The sequence below is a fragment of the Hemitrygon akajei genome, chromosome 22 (genome assembly GCF_048418815.1).
Source record: "Hemitrygon akajei chromosome 22, sHemAka1.3, whole genome shotgun sequence".
NCBI classification, from domain to species: domain Eukaryota; kingdom Metazoa; phylum Chordata; class Chondrichthyes; order Myliobatiformes; family Dasyatidae; genus Hemitrygon; species Hemitrygon akajei.
The window spans coordinates 54521959-54538186 of NC_133145.1; the positions used below are offsets into that span (position 1 = coordinate 54521959).

Consider the following 16228-nt stretch of genomic DNA (forward strand, 5'->3'; position numbering starts at 1 on the left):
AGGCTCTCCCCGCCCCCATCTTAACTGCATTTTACAAGTGAACCATTGAGAGCATCCCGATAAGTTACATCTCCACCTGTTGAGGGAACAGCCGAGCATTGGACCAGAAGTCCCTACAAAGGACTATGAGAACAACTGAGAGGATCATAGGGGTCTCCTGACCATCCATCAGGGACATTTATCAGGAATGCTGCACACGCAGGGCCCTTAATATGCATCCATCCTGCATCCTCTTTGACTTTCTACTATCAGGCAGGAGACTCCGATGCATAAAAGCAAGAACAGTTTGGATGGGAAACTGTTTCTTCTCTCCTTTAAGCTTCTGAACTCCCTGCCACGTCACATTCAAAATGTCTCTAGTTAATCTGCTCTGTACCTTACAATATTTAATTTATGCACTTTGTTTATCTATGCGGGATCTATCTGTAGGTTTCATCCTTACTTTCATAAGTTATTATGTGTTACAGATACCACATTGCTTTTCACCCTGGTTTGCAGAAACATTATCTGGTTTGACGATATGCATGTATTTAGTTAAAGAACAATAAACTTGACTTGACTTGACTTGATAAAGGAGCAGAGATACAGTAAATGGACTCAAGTATTGACCTGGCTCTGCCAACTAGCCCCCAGAAGGTTGCAGGAATAATGTATCTTCAGCCTTACCTACCTTTGGTGATAAAGGTGACGGTTACCCAATTCAGATAGTAATCTAAGCTCTGCTTCCTCATAAATTATGCTTCACAGTACTGTTGTAATTTTATGTATTACTCTGTACTGCTGCCACAAACAAAAATGATTTTTGTGAGATATGTGAATGATGATATGGGTCACAACTGTGGACTGTTTGTTGGAAGGGGCAGGGAGGTGGGGAGTCATGGTGGGGAAAAGGGGAAGGGAGAGGGAAAAGAGTGGGAAACACCAGAGAGTCATCGTGTGATAATCAATAAACCAATTGTTTGGAATCAAATTACCTTGCCTGGTGTCTCAGGATAGGGTGTGTCTGCACAGATACCAACCAGTAACCCCCCCCCCCCCCAACTGCTCCAGCACTCCTTCTCTGCCACCTGTCCCACTCCCCTCCCTGCGGCGCTCCACCCTCACCATTCCCAACATCCTTTGCTGCCGCCAGATTTCTAAACTCACTCTCTGCTTCAGTACTGCCTTATGCATCCGAGCTCTATTATATATGTATATATGTGCCTGGGACTTTTGCACAGAACTGTACTCGGAATGCTCGTCAATGCAGAATGGCTACACATCCACGAGGAAAGTCACCAATTTGAGAAAACTTCCTCTGTTGCTTCTTGTACCCACTTCTTCCAAGCTGATGTCGGATGTATGGAACAACCCCTTGTTGGAATGTGGACAGTGAAAGTTCTCTTCACAAATCACCTTTCCTAGCAACCACAGGAAATACCAGATTCTGCCATGGACAGTCCCAAGCCTGCCTGCGAAAGGAGGTGGGCCAGGCATGGGGCCAGCAACCCCATCCCGTAAAAACCCAGTGCTACAGAAACGCCACCAGAAGCTCCAAAGACCTTATTCCTAGGAGAGGAAGGACCTTCACCTAGAAGGGGTATAAAGTGGTACGGTAAAGGCCGCAAGTTCATGGAAGCCACAGGGCTAATCACTTTCTGTCATCCAGTCCACCACTGTCGACTTGGTTTTTTCCACGGGGAAAGACCGGTAGACTGAGAGTCTTCTTCTGTGGAATATTTCCCATTACTGTGGGAATATTTCCCATATTAGAGTATGACCCTCATATTCTGGTCATTAATTACTTAAATCCTCTATCCCACACTCTGCTGTTAGCCTCCTACACTGTTCCAATGAAGCGCAGAACAAACTTATGAAGGAGTTCATTTTCTGTCTAGGGACATTACAAACTTCCAAGCTCATTACCAATTTCACAGTTTCAGTTATTCTAATCTCCTGCATTTTTTAATTTCACATTTCCAGCATTCACTGTAGTTTCATTTAATAATTTCAGACAATGATTTTTCTTTCTTCCTGTCCACCTTTTCCAGACTCTTGCCTTACACAGCATTCAAGAGGCCTTTAGGTGGACACATGAAGATACACAGAACGGAGGGATGAGGATCACGTGCAAGCAGAAGAGATTAATTTGGCATCGTGCTCAGTATATACATCGTGGACTGAAGGGTCTGTCCCTGTGCTGTCCTGTTCAATGTTCTGTGTTCTTGTTCAGCTTCCTTCACCTTGTCCTAACATGACTTAATCCCTCCTTCCTTCCACCCAACCATAATCTCTCCTTCCTCCAGCAACAACCCCTCCCACAACTACTCCCCAACTTTTCTCTAACTTCTATAACCTGTTCATCGCTGAACTGATGAGGAGTCAACAAACTGAAGCATTAAATCTGTTTTATATACAAGGATGTGACCTAGGAGCGAGAGTAGTCCTCTCAGCCTCTCAAGCCGGTTCTGCCATTCAACAAGGTCACGGCTGATCTGGTTGTAACATTAACTCCGTAACCTTTCACCCCTTTCTACCCTCCCTCAAGTTATTTCAGAAGTTCTGCTTACACTGCCTTTTGAGGAAAAGAGTTCCAAAGACTCATGAGCTTCAGCGAAAGAGACGATCCCTTCTTTTTAAGCAGGTTTGCTCCCCCACAGATGCTGCCCAGTCAGCTGAGCAGTTCCAGCAACTCCAGCGACATGCTTGCAGCCTCGTCTTTCTGGGAATGAAAATTCCTGCCGCTGTGACTAATTCCCAGAGCAGATGGCATGTTCTGAACTCAGTTATTTCCCCTGTCTGCCCCCGTACAATCCTGTTCAAACAGCTCTCCGTAGGCCTGAACAAATACTGCTCTAGCAGTCTTGTTATTATTTGCAAATTTCTGGTTTCACATTTGAAGGGGAGGGGAGAGAACAGCAGCATAAAAGTACAAGCAGTGCTGGATGCAACACGTATCCTGAATTTAGCTTATTATACACTGAGGCACAATAACAATACAACAACCTACAGCATTGCCGTACAATAACACTGAGTTCATATGACTGCAGACTGGTCTGGTTGCTCTACGGTGGTGAGTTTGGCAGCCAGAAGAAACAAAGCGCCAGACATCACTTCTAGGATGCAAGAGAGGCAGGCCAGGACCATGGACCAGCTGAAGCCGATGTGAACGTTGTCGAACACCTTGTCTCCGTAGATGTGCTTCGCGATGGCAAAGGCAGCCTTAGAGTAGGCGACGTAGACACAGATCCCAGCCAGGGTCAGCGCACCTGCAACAGAAAAGGACAGGTGAGGCTCGGACTCCAACCTTGGGCTTCAGCGGGTGGTGTTCTCAGCATTCAGCCAGAGGCTTGCCGGTCTGAATCTGTCTCCAGGTTCTGGTGCTCAGTGGTCCTGGCTTTTGGGGCAACACACCATCTGCTGGAGGAGCTCAGCAGATCGAGCAGCATCTGTGGGAGGAAAGGAATGGTCAACACTCAGGTCAAAACCCTGCTTCAGGACCAAGTTGTTGCACAGGGTGGAGATTTCTTTTGAGGGGTTGACCTGTTGCTCCCTTTAGTGAATGTAAAGGATCTTTTGTGTAGCTATCCCCAGTGTCCAGGTCAATATTCTCTTTCATCCATCAGTGTCACTGAATTCTGTTCTTGTCAACACATCACTGCCGCAGGATGAAGAGTCCTGGGAAACAGAGCTATTTTGAAATACTATCTGTTCAATTTACTCGGTAAAGCACTTTGGAATTGTAGGATGCACCAGCCAAATAAGACCATTAGACACAGGAGAAGAATTAGGCCATTCGGCCCATTGAGTCTGCTCCACTATTCCATCATGGCTGATTTATTATTATCCCTTTCATCCCCATTCTCCTGCCTTCTCTTCTTAGCCCTTGACACCCTTACTAATCAAGAACCTATCAACCTCCACTTTAAATATACCCACCGACTTGGCCTCCTCAGCCATCTGTGGCAATGAATTCCCCAGATTCACCACCCTCTGGCTGAAGAAATTCCTCCTCATCACTGTCCTAAAGGGGCGTCCTTGTATTCCGAGGCTGTGTCCTCTGGTCCCCGACTATAGGAAATATCCTCTCAACATCAACTCTTTCAGCTAGCAAACAAAGAACATTGGTGCTAAAGATCATTTGCCTTGGGCTGGCTTAAAAAGAGTGCGTTCCAACTTTTGCCCTGTAACATTAACCACACATAGGTATTCCCTCTTCTCCCCCTCTCTCACTGGGCAGAAAATACAAAAGCCTGAAAGTACCTGTCACCAGGTTCAAAGGCAGCTTCTATCCCACTGTTATAGGACTATTGAATGGTCCCCGTTATGATAAAATGGACTCTTAACGTCACAATCTACCTCATTATGGCCTTGCACCTTATTGTCCACCTGCACTGCCCTTTCTCTGAAACTAACACTCTTTTCTGCTCTCTCTCATTGTTTTCCCTTGTAGTACCTCAAAGCACTGTTGAAATGATCCCAATGGATGGTATGCAAGACAATGTTTTTTGCTTTCTCATGGTACATGTGTTGACAATTTACCAACTGAGTTCACCACCTCAGCATAATCAAACACTAGAAGTGGCTGTTGGCTCTCTTTCTTCAGTCTCCGAAGGTTCAAGTTCCATTCAACTAAGCACAGAAATCTTTGGGATGAGAATCATCTTCTACCTCCTCCCTAAAGGTAGTAACAAGAAGAGGGCATGCCCTGGGTGGTGGGTATCCTTAATAATGGATGCCACCTTTTTGAGGCATCGCCTTTTGAAGATGCCCTTGATGGTGGGGAGGCTAGTGCCCATGATGGATCGTTACAGCCTCTCCTCCATCTGCCCATCGTTCCCCCTTCCCCCAATCCCATCTGGTTCCATCACCTTCCAAACTCTGTCACCCCCTTCCTCTCACTATCTACTCTCTGCCCTCTAAGTCCTGATTCAGGGTCTCGGCCCAAAATGTCATCCATCCCTTAGTCTCCGCAGATGCTGATTGGTCCTCTGCGTTCCTCCATCAGCTTATCTTTTTCTCTCACTCAGCATCTGAAACAATATCTCCACCTCGCTGACAATCAACACTGCCACATCTCAGGGATGCCCACTGCTCTATTCTCTCTGCACCCATGACCGTGGGGCTAAGCGTAGCTCAAATGCCATTTATACATTTTTGGCTGATACAACTATTGTTTGCAGAATTTCAAATGGTGATGAGAGGGCAAACCGGATATTGAAAGGACTAGATAGGAGGGGATAATTCCTATGGGGGGTTACCCAGAACTAGACAGCACAGCCTCAAAATAGAGGGGTGACCTTTTAGAACAGAGGCAAGGAGGATTTTTTTTAGCCAGAGAGTAGCGAATCCGTGGTATTCTCTGCTACAGACTGTAGTGAAGGCCAAGTTCGTGAGTTTATTTATGGCGGAATATGATAGCTTCCTGATCGGTCAGGGCATCAAAGGATATGGCAAAAAGGTAGGTGTATGGGACTGAGTCAGATTCGGGATCAGCCATGGTGAAATGGCAGAGCAGACTCAATGGGCTGAATGGCCTAATTCTGCTCCTGTGTCTTATAGTGTAGAGGAGCAAGATATTATCAGCTAGTTGAGTGGTGTTGCAACAACCACCTTGCGCTGGATGTCAGTAAGCCCAAAGAACTGATTGTGGACTTCAGAAAGGGTAAGGAGGGGCACACACACTGGTCCTCATAGAGGGATTAGAAGTGGAAAGAGTGAGCAGTTTCAAGATCCTGGTTGTCAATAATTCTCAGGATCGAACCTGGACCCAACATACTGAGGCAGCTACAGCTGCGGCTATATTTCATCAGGAGCTTGAGAAGATTTGGTATGCTCTACAAAAATGCTCAGAACTTTCTGCAGATGTACATTCTGACTGGCTGCATCACCGTCTGGTATGGGGGGGAGGGGGCAACTGCGCAGGATCGAAGTCAACTGCAGAGTTGTAAACTTAGTCACCTCCATCACGTCCACTAGCCTCCGCAGCATCCAGGACATCTTCAAGGAGTAGTGCCTCAGAAAGGCAGCGTCCATCATTAAAGACCCCCCTCATGCAGGTCACGCTTTGTTCTCACTGACCATCAGGAAGGAGGTACGGGAGCCTGAAGGCACACACTCAGTGATACAGGAACAGCTTCTTCCCCTCTGCCATCTGATTTCTCAATGGATATTCAACACATGAACACCACCTCACTACTTTTTTTTAAATTTCTAGTTTTGCACTACTTATTTACAAAGTAATTTAACTATTTAATGTAAATACACTAGCTGTAATTCAGGTTTTTTCTCAATTATTATGCATTGCACTGTACAGCTGCCACAAAGTCAACAAATTTCATGACATATGCTGATGATATTAAACCTGATTCTGGCTCTCATCTCTGTTTCCTTGTTTCTACTTTTTCCTTTGTTACCCTGCCAATAATGAAGTGTGACAGATGTTTGCTTTATTCAAATGCTGTTACAGTGCCCTGTAGAGCCCTTCTGTAACACAGTATCTGGGAATTCATGAAACCTATCGGGTCAGAGACTCTCCCTGAATTTTGAGGCCTTTGTAGGGATAACCAGCCAGGGCCTGTATCCAGAGAGAGGTCAGCACACTTGAAAAGTTCCCAGTTTCGTGATCTGGGAAATGCCAAATCCTTGCTGGCAAATCATAGGCTTTACTTGGAATCTTTGGAAATGTTTATGAAAGATTTTCCAGTGGCTTTGATAACTGGAATCTTCTGAGATGAATGTTGAGGGAAGGAATTTCCAATGTTACATCAAACTTTCTCCGTAACCGGCTGGAGATGAGCAGAAATCTGTAGCAAGTGTCTGCGAGACTGACAACAATTCCACCCCCCCCCCCATCTGCCTCCACCCCACCCTTCCTTCCCTGCAGAATTCCCAGAATGAATATTAGGGATTCTCCAGCCAATGAGTGAAACCTCACAGGCCTGCAGTGTTTGATTTAATCTAGCGCTTCAACCCGTGACTCACTGCCTACAGTTTCTCAAGAATTTCTTTGTCTTTTGTGTATCTGTCTCTCTTGTTCTATCACTCCCTGCTGTTTGTCACGTGGTGCCCCTGAAAATTCTCTCCCTCTCTAATCCTCCTTCAATTCCACACCACTCAGTCTCAAACTTCTCCCTCGTTCTCTCTCTCCACTTCCTCTGCCTCCCTCTCTCTACCCTCCCTCTCTCCCCTCTCTTTGCCTCTCTCACTCCCCTCCCTCTTTCTTTCTCTCCCCTCCCTCTCTCTCCCTGCCCTCTCTCTCCCCTCGCTCTCCTCTCTCCTCTCCCCTCCCTCTCCTCTCTCCCCCCTCTCCTCTCTCCCTGCACTCTCCTTCTCCCAACCTTCTTTCTCTTCCTCTCTCTTCCCCTCCCTCTCTCTCCCTTCCCCCTACACACACACACCTTGCAATAAATCATACTAAGACTACGGATGCTTTTGCCGTTTGTGACGTTACAGATGTTAATTAGGCAATAAGATCAGTTGTTTGTGGACCATAATGTCTGCCTCCACCTATTCCCCTTCACCCACCATAGCACTTATGGACTGAGCCCGAAGATTCGTAGAGTGCAGAAACAGGCACTTCGGCCTACTGAGTCTATGCCAACTATCAGGCAAACATTTACATCAATCCTTCCCACATTCCCAATTTGCCTCAGATTTTACCGCTCACCTACACACCCAGGGTAATTTACAACATCCCAGTTAACCTACCAGCCTTCACCTCTTAGGGAGTGGGAGGAAAATGCTGTTTCCATGGGAAGCCCATGAGGCCTTTGCGAGAGTATGCAAACTCTACACAGACTGCAAACAGCAGCACTACAACATGAAAAAACACACACAAAATGCTGGAGGAACTCAGCAGGCCAGGCAGCGTCTAGGAAAAGAGTACAGTCACCGTTTCGGGCTGAAATCCTTCGGCAGGACTGAAGGAAAAAGCTGAGACGTGTGGTGATATCACGTGCAATGATGTGCCAGTACATGATCGGACAGAGCACTATGAGCAGGATTGCCAGAATGTTCCAGCACATGGCTTGGTTATGACGTGTTTGTTTATTACTGTAGATAAAAGTTCTCTAATTCTTACAGAATATGATTCTTTACTGTTAATCCACGGTACGTTTAAACAGAAGTAACATAACAAGGAGAAGGTTTAAAAGGTGGGGGGAGGAGAGGGAGAAACACAAGGTGAAACCGGGAGGGGGAGGGATGAAATAAAGAACTGGGAAGTTGATTGGTGAAAGAGATACAGGGCTGATAGGAGAGGACAGAAGGCCATAGAAGAAAAAAGGGGAGGAGCACCAGACAGAAGTGATAAATGGGCAGGGAGTTAAGTGAAAGAGGGAAAAGGGGATGGGAAATGGCGAAGGAGAGGGTGTGTGGGAGGTGTTACAGGAAGTTCGAGAATTCATGGATGGACATGTCGGAATGGGAATGGGAAGTGGAATTAAAATGGGTGGCCACTGGGAGATCCAGCTTCGTCTGCCGGACTGAACATAGGTGCTCGGTGAAACAGTCTCCCAATCTCCGTCAGGTCTCATCGATGTACAGGAGGCCACACTGGGAGCACCAGACACAGTAAATGACCCCAGCAGACTCACAGGTGAAGTGTCGCCTCACCTGGAAGGACTGTTTAGGACCCTGGATGTTAGTGAGGGCCCTACAAAATGGATAGGTGCTGAAACAGTGGGCCAAATGGCCTATTCCATACTGGATGACTCTATAAGTTACAAATTTAATGGTAATCGGGGACGGAAAAGTAATGGCAACCTTGTTAGTGATGTTCAGACAGTGTGAAGCAACAACCTTGCTGACCCCACTGTTCCTCCAGCAGATGGAATTGAAACCTCTTGGCTTTTGATGGTGGGGACGCTTGTGCCCATGGTAGATTTCTCCCACCTCATCTGGTTCCACCACCTCCCAAACTCTGTCCCCCCTCCCTCTCACTATCTTCTCTCTTGACTCCAAGTCCCGATTCACAAAGCATCATCCATCCTTCACCTCCACAGATGCTGCTTGGCCCCCTGAGCCCCTCCAGTAGTTGAGCTTTTACTCTCTTTCAGCACCTGCAGTTCTTTGTGTCTCTGTCTTCTCCATTGTTACACCATCAAATAACGACCCACCGAAGTTTGGTAGATGCTTCAGCCCCCACGTCCCATCACACTGAAATTCCGAATTCCCTTTCCCACTTTCCCATTTTCCATTCTTCCTGTCTAACCCCAGTCTTACCCCCACACCTTAGGTTAGTAGTCCCCTCCTATCCCGAGTTAGAGAAATTTTCAAAGCCTCACTCTCGAGACTCAAACCACGCAATCTACTTTAAGCTTCTCTGCAGCACCTTTGAAGCAGTTGTTTTTCAGATAACCTACTCATTGAATCATACAGTAGGGAAACGGGCCATTCAGCCCATCTTATCAATGCCAACCAAGATGCCCATTTAAGCTAGCCTCATATGCCTGCGTTTGGTCCATATCCCTCGGAACCTGAACAAAGTTCAAAGTAAAATTTATTATCAGAGTACATACATGTCACCACATATAACCCTGAGATACTTAGCAGATCTATCGAACAGTAACTGTAAACGGGATCTGTAAACTGTAAACATCAGGAACTGAAAACTGTAAGCAAACTGTGCAAAACCAGATAATAAATAAATAGCAATAAATAATAAGCATAAAATAACAAGATAATAGAGTTCTTAAGTGAGTGTAGCTATCCCCTTTTGTTCAGGAGTCTGCTGGTTGAGGGGTTGTAACTTTTCTTGAACCTGGTGGTGTGAGTCCTGAGGCTCTTGTACCTTCTACCTGACGGCAGCAGCGAGAAAAGAGCACGGTCTGGGTGGTGAGGATCTCTGATGGCAATGTTTCATGTAGATGTGCTCGATAGTTGGGAGGGTCTTACCCATGATGTACTGAGTTAAATCCACTACCTGTTGTAGGATTTTCTACTCAAAGGCATTGCTGTTCCCATACCAGGCCATAAGTCAGCACACTTTAACCACACATCTGTAGGCTATTGACAACATGCCAAATCTCCACAGACTACTGAGGAAGTAGAGGCGCCATGTGCTTTCTTTGCAACTATACTTATATGATGGGTCCAGGACAGATCCTCTGAGATAGTGACACCCAGGAATTTAAAGTTACTGACCCTCTCCACCTCTGATTCTCCAAAGATTACTGGCTGATGGACCTCTGGTTTCCCTCTCCTGTAGTTCACTATCAATTCCTTGGTCTTATTGACATTGAGTGAGAGGTTGTTGTTATTTCATCACTCAGCTGTGTGCAATAGATGTCGTAACTACAGAGCTGCCCAATTGTCTTTTAAGATTTAGATTTGTCGTTGTACTTTGTCTGGCAGTCCGTTCTATATACTCGCCTCTCTCTCTCTCTCTCTCTCTCTGTCTATATATATATATATAGATAGATGGGGGGGGGGGGGAGGAGGGAGGGAGATAAGGTTCCAAAGACTTTTGCACAGTACTGTAGTACTTTTATGTATTGCACTGTACTGTTACCACAAAAAAAAACCAAAATTCATGACATATGTGAGTGATGATAAACCTGATTCTGATATGGGTCTCTATTGTGGACTGAGAGTGGGAAGGGGGACAGGGAGAGGGGAATCATGGTTGGGAAAAGGGGAAGGGAGAGGGGAGGGAGCAGAAAGCACCAGAGAGAGCTTCTGTAATGATCAATAAACCGACAGATTGGAATCAAATTGACCTTACCTGATGTCTCAGAGCTGGATGTGTCTGCACCCACACTACCCCACCTCCCTGGCACTCCTTCTCTGTCACCTGTCCCACACCCCTCCCACAGCACTCATCCTTTGTTCCTGGCTGATTTACAAACTCACTCTCTGCTCCACGTTGACAAATGTCTAAGGCACCCCAGCCATATACGTATATGTGCCTAAGACTTTTACACAGTACTGTATGTACATTATTGATTACTGGTGCCCAGGGAAAAGTCTGTGTGCATTCACATGTTTAAATGAGACCTTTCCTGTTCTCTCTGCTGGATGTAGGGAAAGACCAAACAAATTCTATCCATATCCTTCGAGCGAAATCCTAAAGCCAGTGTGGTGAACTAGATATACCTGTCTGACTGCTCCTGTGGCTCCTCCCACAGACCCCCTGCTGACTGCTCCTGTGGCTCCTCCCAAGACCCTGCTGACTGCTCCTGTGGCTCCTCCCACTGACCCCCTGCTGACTGCTCCTGTGGCTCCTCCCAAGACCCTGCTGACTACCCCTGTGGCTCCTCCCACAGACCCCTGTATAAAGGCGACTGTGGCCTGCTGCTCTCCCTCATTTTCCCCAGGATGTAGTGTTGTCCTTCAGTCAATAAAAGCCGATATCTCACTTCCTAAGTCTCGGCGTGAGTTATTGATGGTGCATCAATTTTATTGACTGAAAGTTACAACATGGAAACCGCTTTACGCCCAGAACGCCTAGACTTGGACCCCCGAGACCCTGGAGCAGCTCTTGCCTTTGATCACTGGCTGGTGTGCTTCCAATCGTACTTAGAGGAGGTTCGTGCCACCGATTCGGCTGTTCGGCACAAACTTCTCTTCTCGAGGGTCGCCCCAAAAGTTTATTCGTTCATCAGGGACATATCCACCTACGAGGAGGCGCTTGCCGCCCTCCGAAGACAGTACCTGTGGCCAGTAAATCCAGTTTATGCACGGCACCGCTTGGCCACGCGAAAACAGCGGCCTACGGAGTCGACTGCTGAATTCCTCAGCGAGCTACAGATACTGGCGCGGGACTGTGACTGCAAAGCGCTCACAGCGGAACAGCATAAGGAACTCTTGGTCCGAGACGCTTTTGTGACTGGGGTTCGGTCAGTGTGTATCCGCCAGCGGCTGCTGGAAAAAGCTGATCTTACCTTACGCTCTGCGATAGAGACGGCCAGTTCGATAGAGGCTGCGCAACTGTACGCCGAAGAAGTCCAACCGAGCCATTCCCCGGTTCCGAGCGAATTCGCCAACGCCGCAGCCAGTCGCGGTATCTCAAACCCCACGAATTCGCCAGGTATGAAACTCTGTTACTTTTGTGGGCTTCGGAAACATGCCCGGGAACTCTGTCCGGCGCGCGAAGCGACTTGTTCCAGCTGTGGGAAGAAGGGCCATTTCGCCAAGGTCTGTAAATCTAAACCGCGCCCGGGGTCGAGCAGCGCCACGTCTGAGACCTGGGGGCCGCCATTTTGCATGACCGGATGTGGACAACCATCTTTGCCGGCGCCACCTGGCCCCGCCCCTACCTACCCGTGTGCGACCTGGGAGCCGCCCTCTTGCATGCCCGGATGTGAGCGGCCATCTTTGCCGGCGTCACCAGGCCCCGCCCCCGCCTCGCCATCTTGCATGCCCGGATGTGAGCGGCCATCTTTGCCGGCGTCACCTGGCCCCGCCCTCGACACGCCCCGTTCAACGCTGGCTTCCGTGACCCTCGATCAAAGCGCTCCGCACCAGCTCGCAAGGTCGATGATGGACATCCTGGTGGAGGGGCACAGGACTCGCTGCCTGTTTGACACGGGCAGCACTGAGAGTTTTATTGACCCGGCCACAGTGAAACGCTGCGGACTCGTGACACGGCCGGTCCGTCAGAAGATCACCTTGGCTTCAGGGTCGCATTCCACAGACATCCGGGTGGGTTGTGTAGCGACATTGGTGGTGCAGGGCACAGAGTATCGGAACTTTGCGTTCCTGGTCATGCCTCGACTGTGCGCACCTGTGCTATTGGGGCTGGACTTCCAGAGCCATCTCAAAAGTGTGACTATGGCATATGACGGGCCCCTCCCACCACTCACTGTCAGGAATCCTCAGTTTGGTGGGACTTCGCCATATACTCCGTTACCACACGCACATACACCCCGAACCCCACATCCCGCCCAGCACCATGCCGATAGCTGTGCTGCTGACACTATTTGCAACCTCTCCACCCTCAAGATCCCTCCCCCATCGCTGTTCACCAACCTGACCCCCGACTGTAAACCTGTGGCAACTAAAAGTAGGAGGTACAGTGCGGGGGACAGGGCCTTTATTCATTCAGAGGTGCAGCGGCTGCTCAGGGAGGGGATCATTGAGCCAAGCACAAGCCCATGGCGGTCCCAGGTGGTCGTTGTTCGGACTGGGCAGAAAAATAGGATGGTTGTGGACTACAGCCAGACCATCAATAGATTCACGCAGCTTGACGCGTACCCCCTACCCCGCATCGCGGATATGGTCAACCAGATAGCTCAGTACAAGGTGTACTCGACAATTGATCTGAAATCCGCTTATCACCAGCTCCCCATCCGCCCAGAGGACCGCCCCTACACCGCCTTCGAGGCGGGTGGCAGGCTCTATCACTTTCTGCGCGTCCCATTTGGTGTCACAAATGGGGTCTCAGTCTTCCAGAGGGAGATGGACCGGATGGTGGACCAGTACAAACTGACGGCCACATTTCCCTATCTAGATAACATCACCATCTGTGGTCGCGACTGGTCGGACCATGACGCCAACCTCCAACGTTTTTTCCAGGTGGCCGATGCTTTGAACCTCACTTATAACAAGGACAAGTGTGTGTTCAGAACCACACGGCTCGCTATCCTTGGGTATGTCGTGGAGAACGGGGTCATTGGCCCTGACCCCGACCGTATGCGCCCCCTGTTAGAACTCCCTCTTCCCACTACTCTCAAGGCCCTCCGGCGGTGCCTGGGTTTTTTTTCCTATTACGCCCAATGGGTTCCCCATTACGCAGACAAGGCCCGCCCCCTGGTCGAGTCTGCCACCTTTCCCCTCTCTGCCGAGGCCCGCGCGGCCTTCAGCTGCATTAAAGGGGACATTGCCAAAGCAACGATGCATGCGGTAGACGAGACCATTCCCTTCCAAGTAGAGAGTGACGCCTCTGACGTCGCGCTGGCTGCTACCCTCAATCAAGAAGGCAGGCCAGTGGCGTTTTTTTCTCGTACCCTTCAAGGCTCTGAACTTCGGCACTCCACGGTGGAGAAAGAAGCCCAAGCCATAGCGGAAGCTATTCGGCACTGGAGGCACTATCTCGCCGGCAGAAGGTTCACCTTGCTGACCGACCAGCGCTCGGTTGCGTTCATGTTCAGCAGCCAACAGCGGGGCAAAATCAAAAATGATAAAATTTTGCGATGGAGAATAGAACTCTCCACCTATACTTACGATATCCTGTACCGGCCTGGCAGGCTCAATGAACCGTCTGATGCCCTATCCCGGGGACCGTGTGCTAGTGCCCAGCTCGACCAGCTGTATGCCCTTCATGCCCAACTTAGCCACCCGGGGGTCACCCGGTTTTATCACTTCATTAAAGCCCGGAACCTGCCATACTCCCTGGAGGACATCCGGACGATGACCAGGGACTGCCAGATCTGCGCTGAGTGCAAACCGCACTTCTACCGTCCTGACACTGCGCAGCTTGTCAAGGCCACCCGCCCTTTTGAGCGACTGAGTATTGACTTTAAGGGCCCCCTTCCCTCCACCGACCGCAATGTCTACTTTCTCAGTATTATTGACGAGTACTCGCGATTCCCCTTTGCCGTTCCCTGCCCCGACACTACTACCACGTCGGTCATCAAAGTCCTGCGCCAGCTCTTCACACTGTTCGGATATCCCTGCTATGTCCACAGTGATAGAGGGTCCTCCTTTATGAGTGACGAGTTGCGCCGGTTCCTGCTTGCTAGGGGCATAGCTACTAGTCGCACCACGAGTTATAATCCCCGGGGGAATGGCCAGGTGGAGAGGGAGAATGCCACAGTGTGGAAGGCCATACTTTTAGCCCTTAAGTCACAAGGGTTGCCGGTCTCCCGATGGCAGGAGGTCCTCCCTGAGGCACTCCACTCTATCCGCTCCCTGTTGTGTACGTCCACTAATGCCACCCCTCACGAACGCTTATTCTCTTTTCCCAGGAAGTCTGTCACTGGGACCACCCTGCCAGTTTGGCTGACGTCCCCGGGGCCAGTGCTGCTGCGTAAACATGCGAGGAGTAATAAGTACTCACCACTGGTCGAGAAGGTTCACCTCCTGCATGCTAATCCCCAGTATGCTTACGTGGTCTTGCCTGATGGGCAGGAGGACACGGTCTCTGTCCGCGACCTGGCGCCCGCCGGAGCAGCAGACCACTACCCCGAGCACTCCACGGTAACTATGCACCCTGTACCCGAGGTGACTCCGCACGCACCGTGCCCCACACAGACTCCGTATGCGTCTGTTCCAGGGCCCTCGCTCACACGCGAGGGGTCCCTGACACCTCCTGTTGGGACAGAATTAACCCACTCTCCGCCTTCGGAGCACACACCACCTCCGGCACCTGTGCCGTCATCACCTCCGGCTCCTGTGCAATTGCAGCCGGAGCTACGTAGATCGCAGCGAACGATTCGACCACCTGATCGACTTAACCTGTAAATATGCTTGGGAATTTTTTTTTAAACAAAGGGGGGGTGAATGTGGTGAACTAGATATACCTGTCTGACTGCTCCTGTGGCTCCTCCCAAGACCCTGCTGACTACCCCTGTGGCTCCTCCCACAGACCCCTGTATAAAGGCGACTGTGGCCTGCTGCTCTCCCTCATTTTCCCAGGATGTAGTGTTGTCCTTCAGTCAATAAAAGCCGATATCTCACTTCCTAAGTCTCGGCGTGAGTTATTGATGGTGCATCAGCCAGATAATCTGAAAATCGGGAAACCTCAGGTGCTGGATGTTTGAAATAAAATTGAAAATGTTGAATGCGGTTTGCGTCAGACAAAATCTGTAGGAAAAGAGACCAAGCTAACCTCTGAAAACATTAACTCTTTCTCTAGCCACAGAAGCTGCCTGACCTAAGGAGTGCTTCCAACATTTTAAACCACAGAATTTATAGTTCATTTATTTAGAGATACCGTGTGGTAATGGGCCCGTCCGGCACAACGAGACCACACTGCTCGATTACACCCGTGTGACCAATTAACCAACTCACACTTTGGGAGCTGGGAGGAAACCGGAGCACTCGGAGGAAACACATGTGGTCTTGGGGAGAACGTACAGACTCCTTACAGGCAGTGGCGGGGAATGAACCCGAGTTGCTGGCGCTGTATTAATTTTACGCCACCATTATCACTTATCACTTATCTCACTGCCGTTTATAGACCCTGCACCACACACAGATCAAGTGTCGGAATTCTGTGCCTCACGGTAGCAGTGAAGGTGTGTGCGTCTGTAAAAGAGAAAGGTGGGGAAGAGAGGGAGAGAGAGGGAGAGAGGGAGGGAGAGGG

At 49.2% G+C, this 16228-nt stretch overlaps 1 protein-coding gene across 2 annotated transcripts in view; it reads right to left on the reverse strand.

Annotated features, from left to right (window-relative positions):
* Positions 1–1918: 1918 nt before the first annotated feature.
* tmem235b (transmembrane protein 235b) overlaps positions 1919–16228 on the reverse strand; it is a 106391-nt gene continuing 92081 nt past the window's right edge. Inside the window, exon 4 of one of the 2 annotated variants that reach the window (XM_073026257.1) lies at positions 1919–3248. In XM_073026257.1, coding sequence (XP_072882358.1) covers positions 3016–3248 — 233 coding nt within the window. In that variant the 3' untranslated portion in view covers positions 1919–3015. The remainder of the gene's footprint in view (positions 3249–16228) is intronic. The other variant, XM_073026260.1, reaches the window with a different exon arrangement.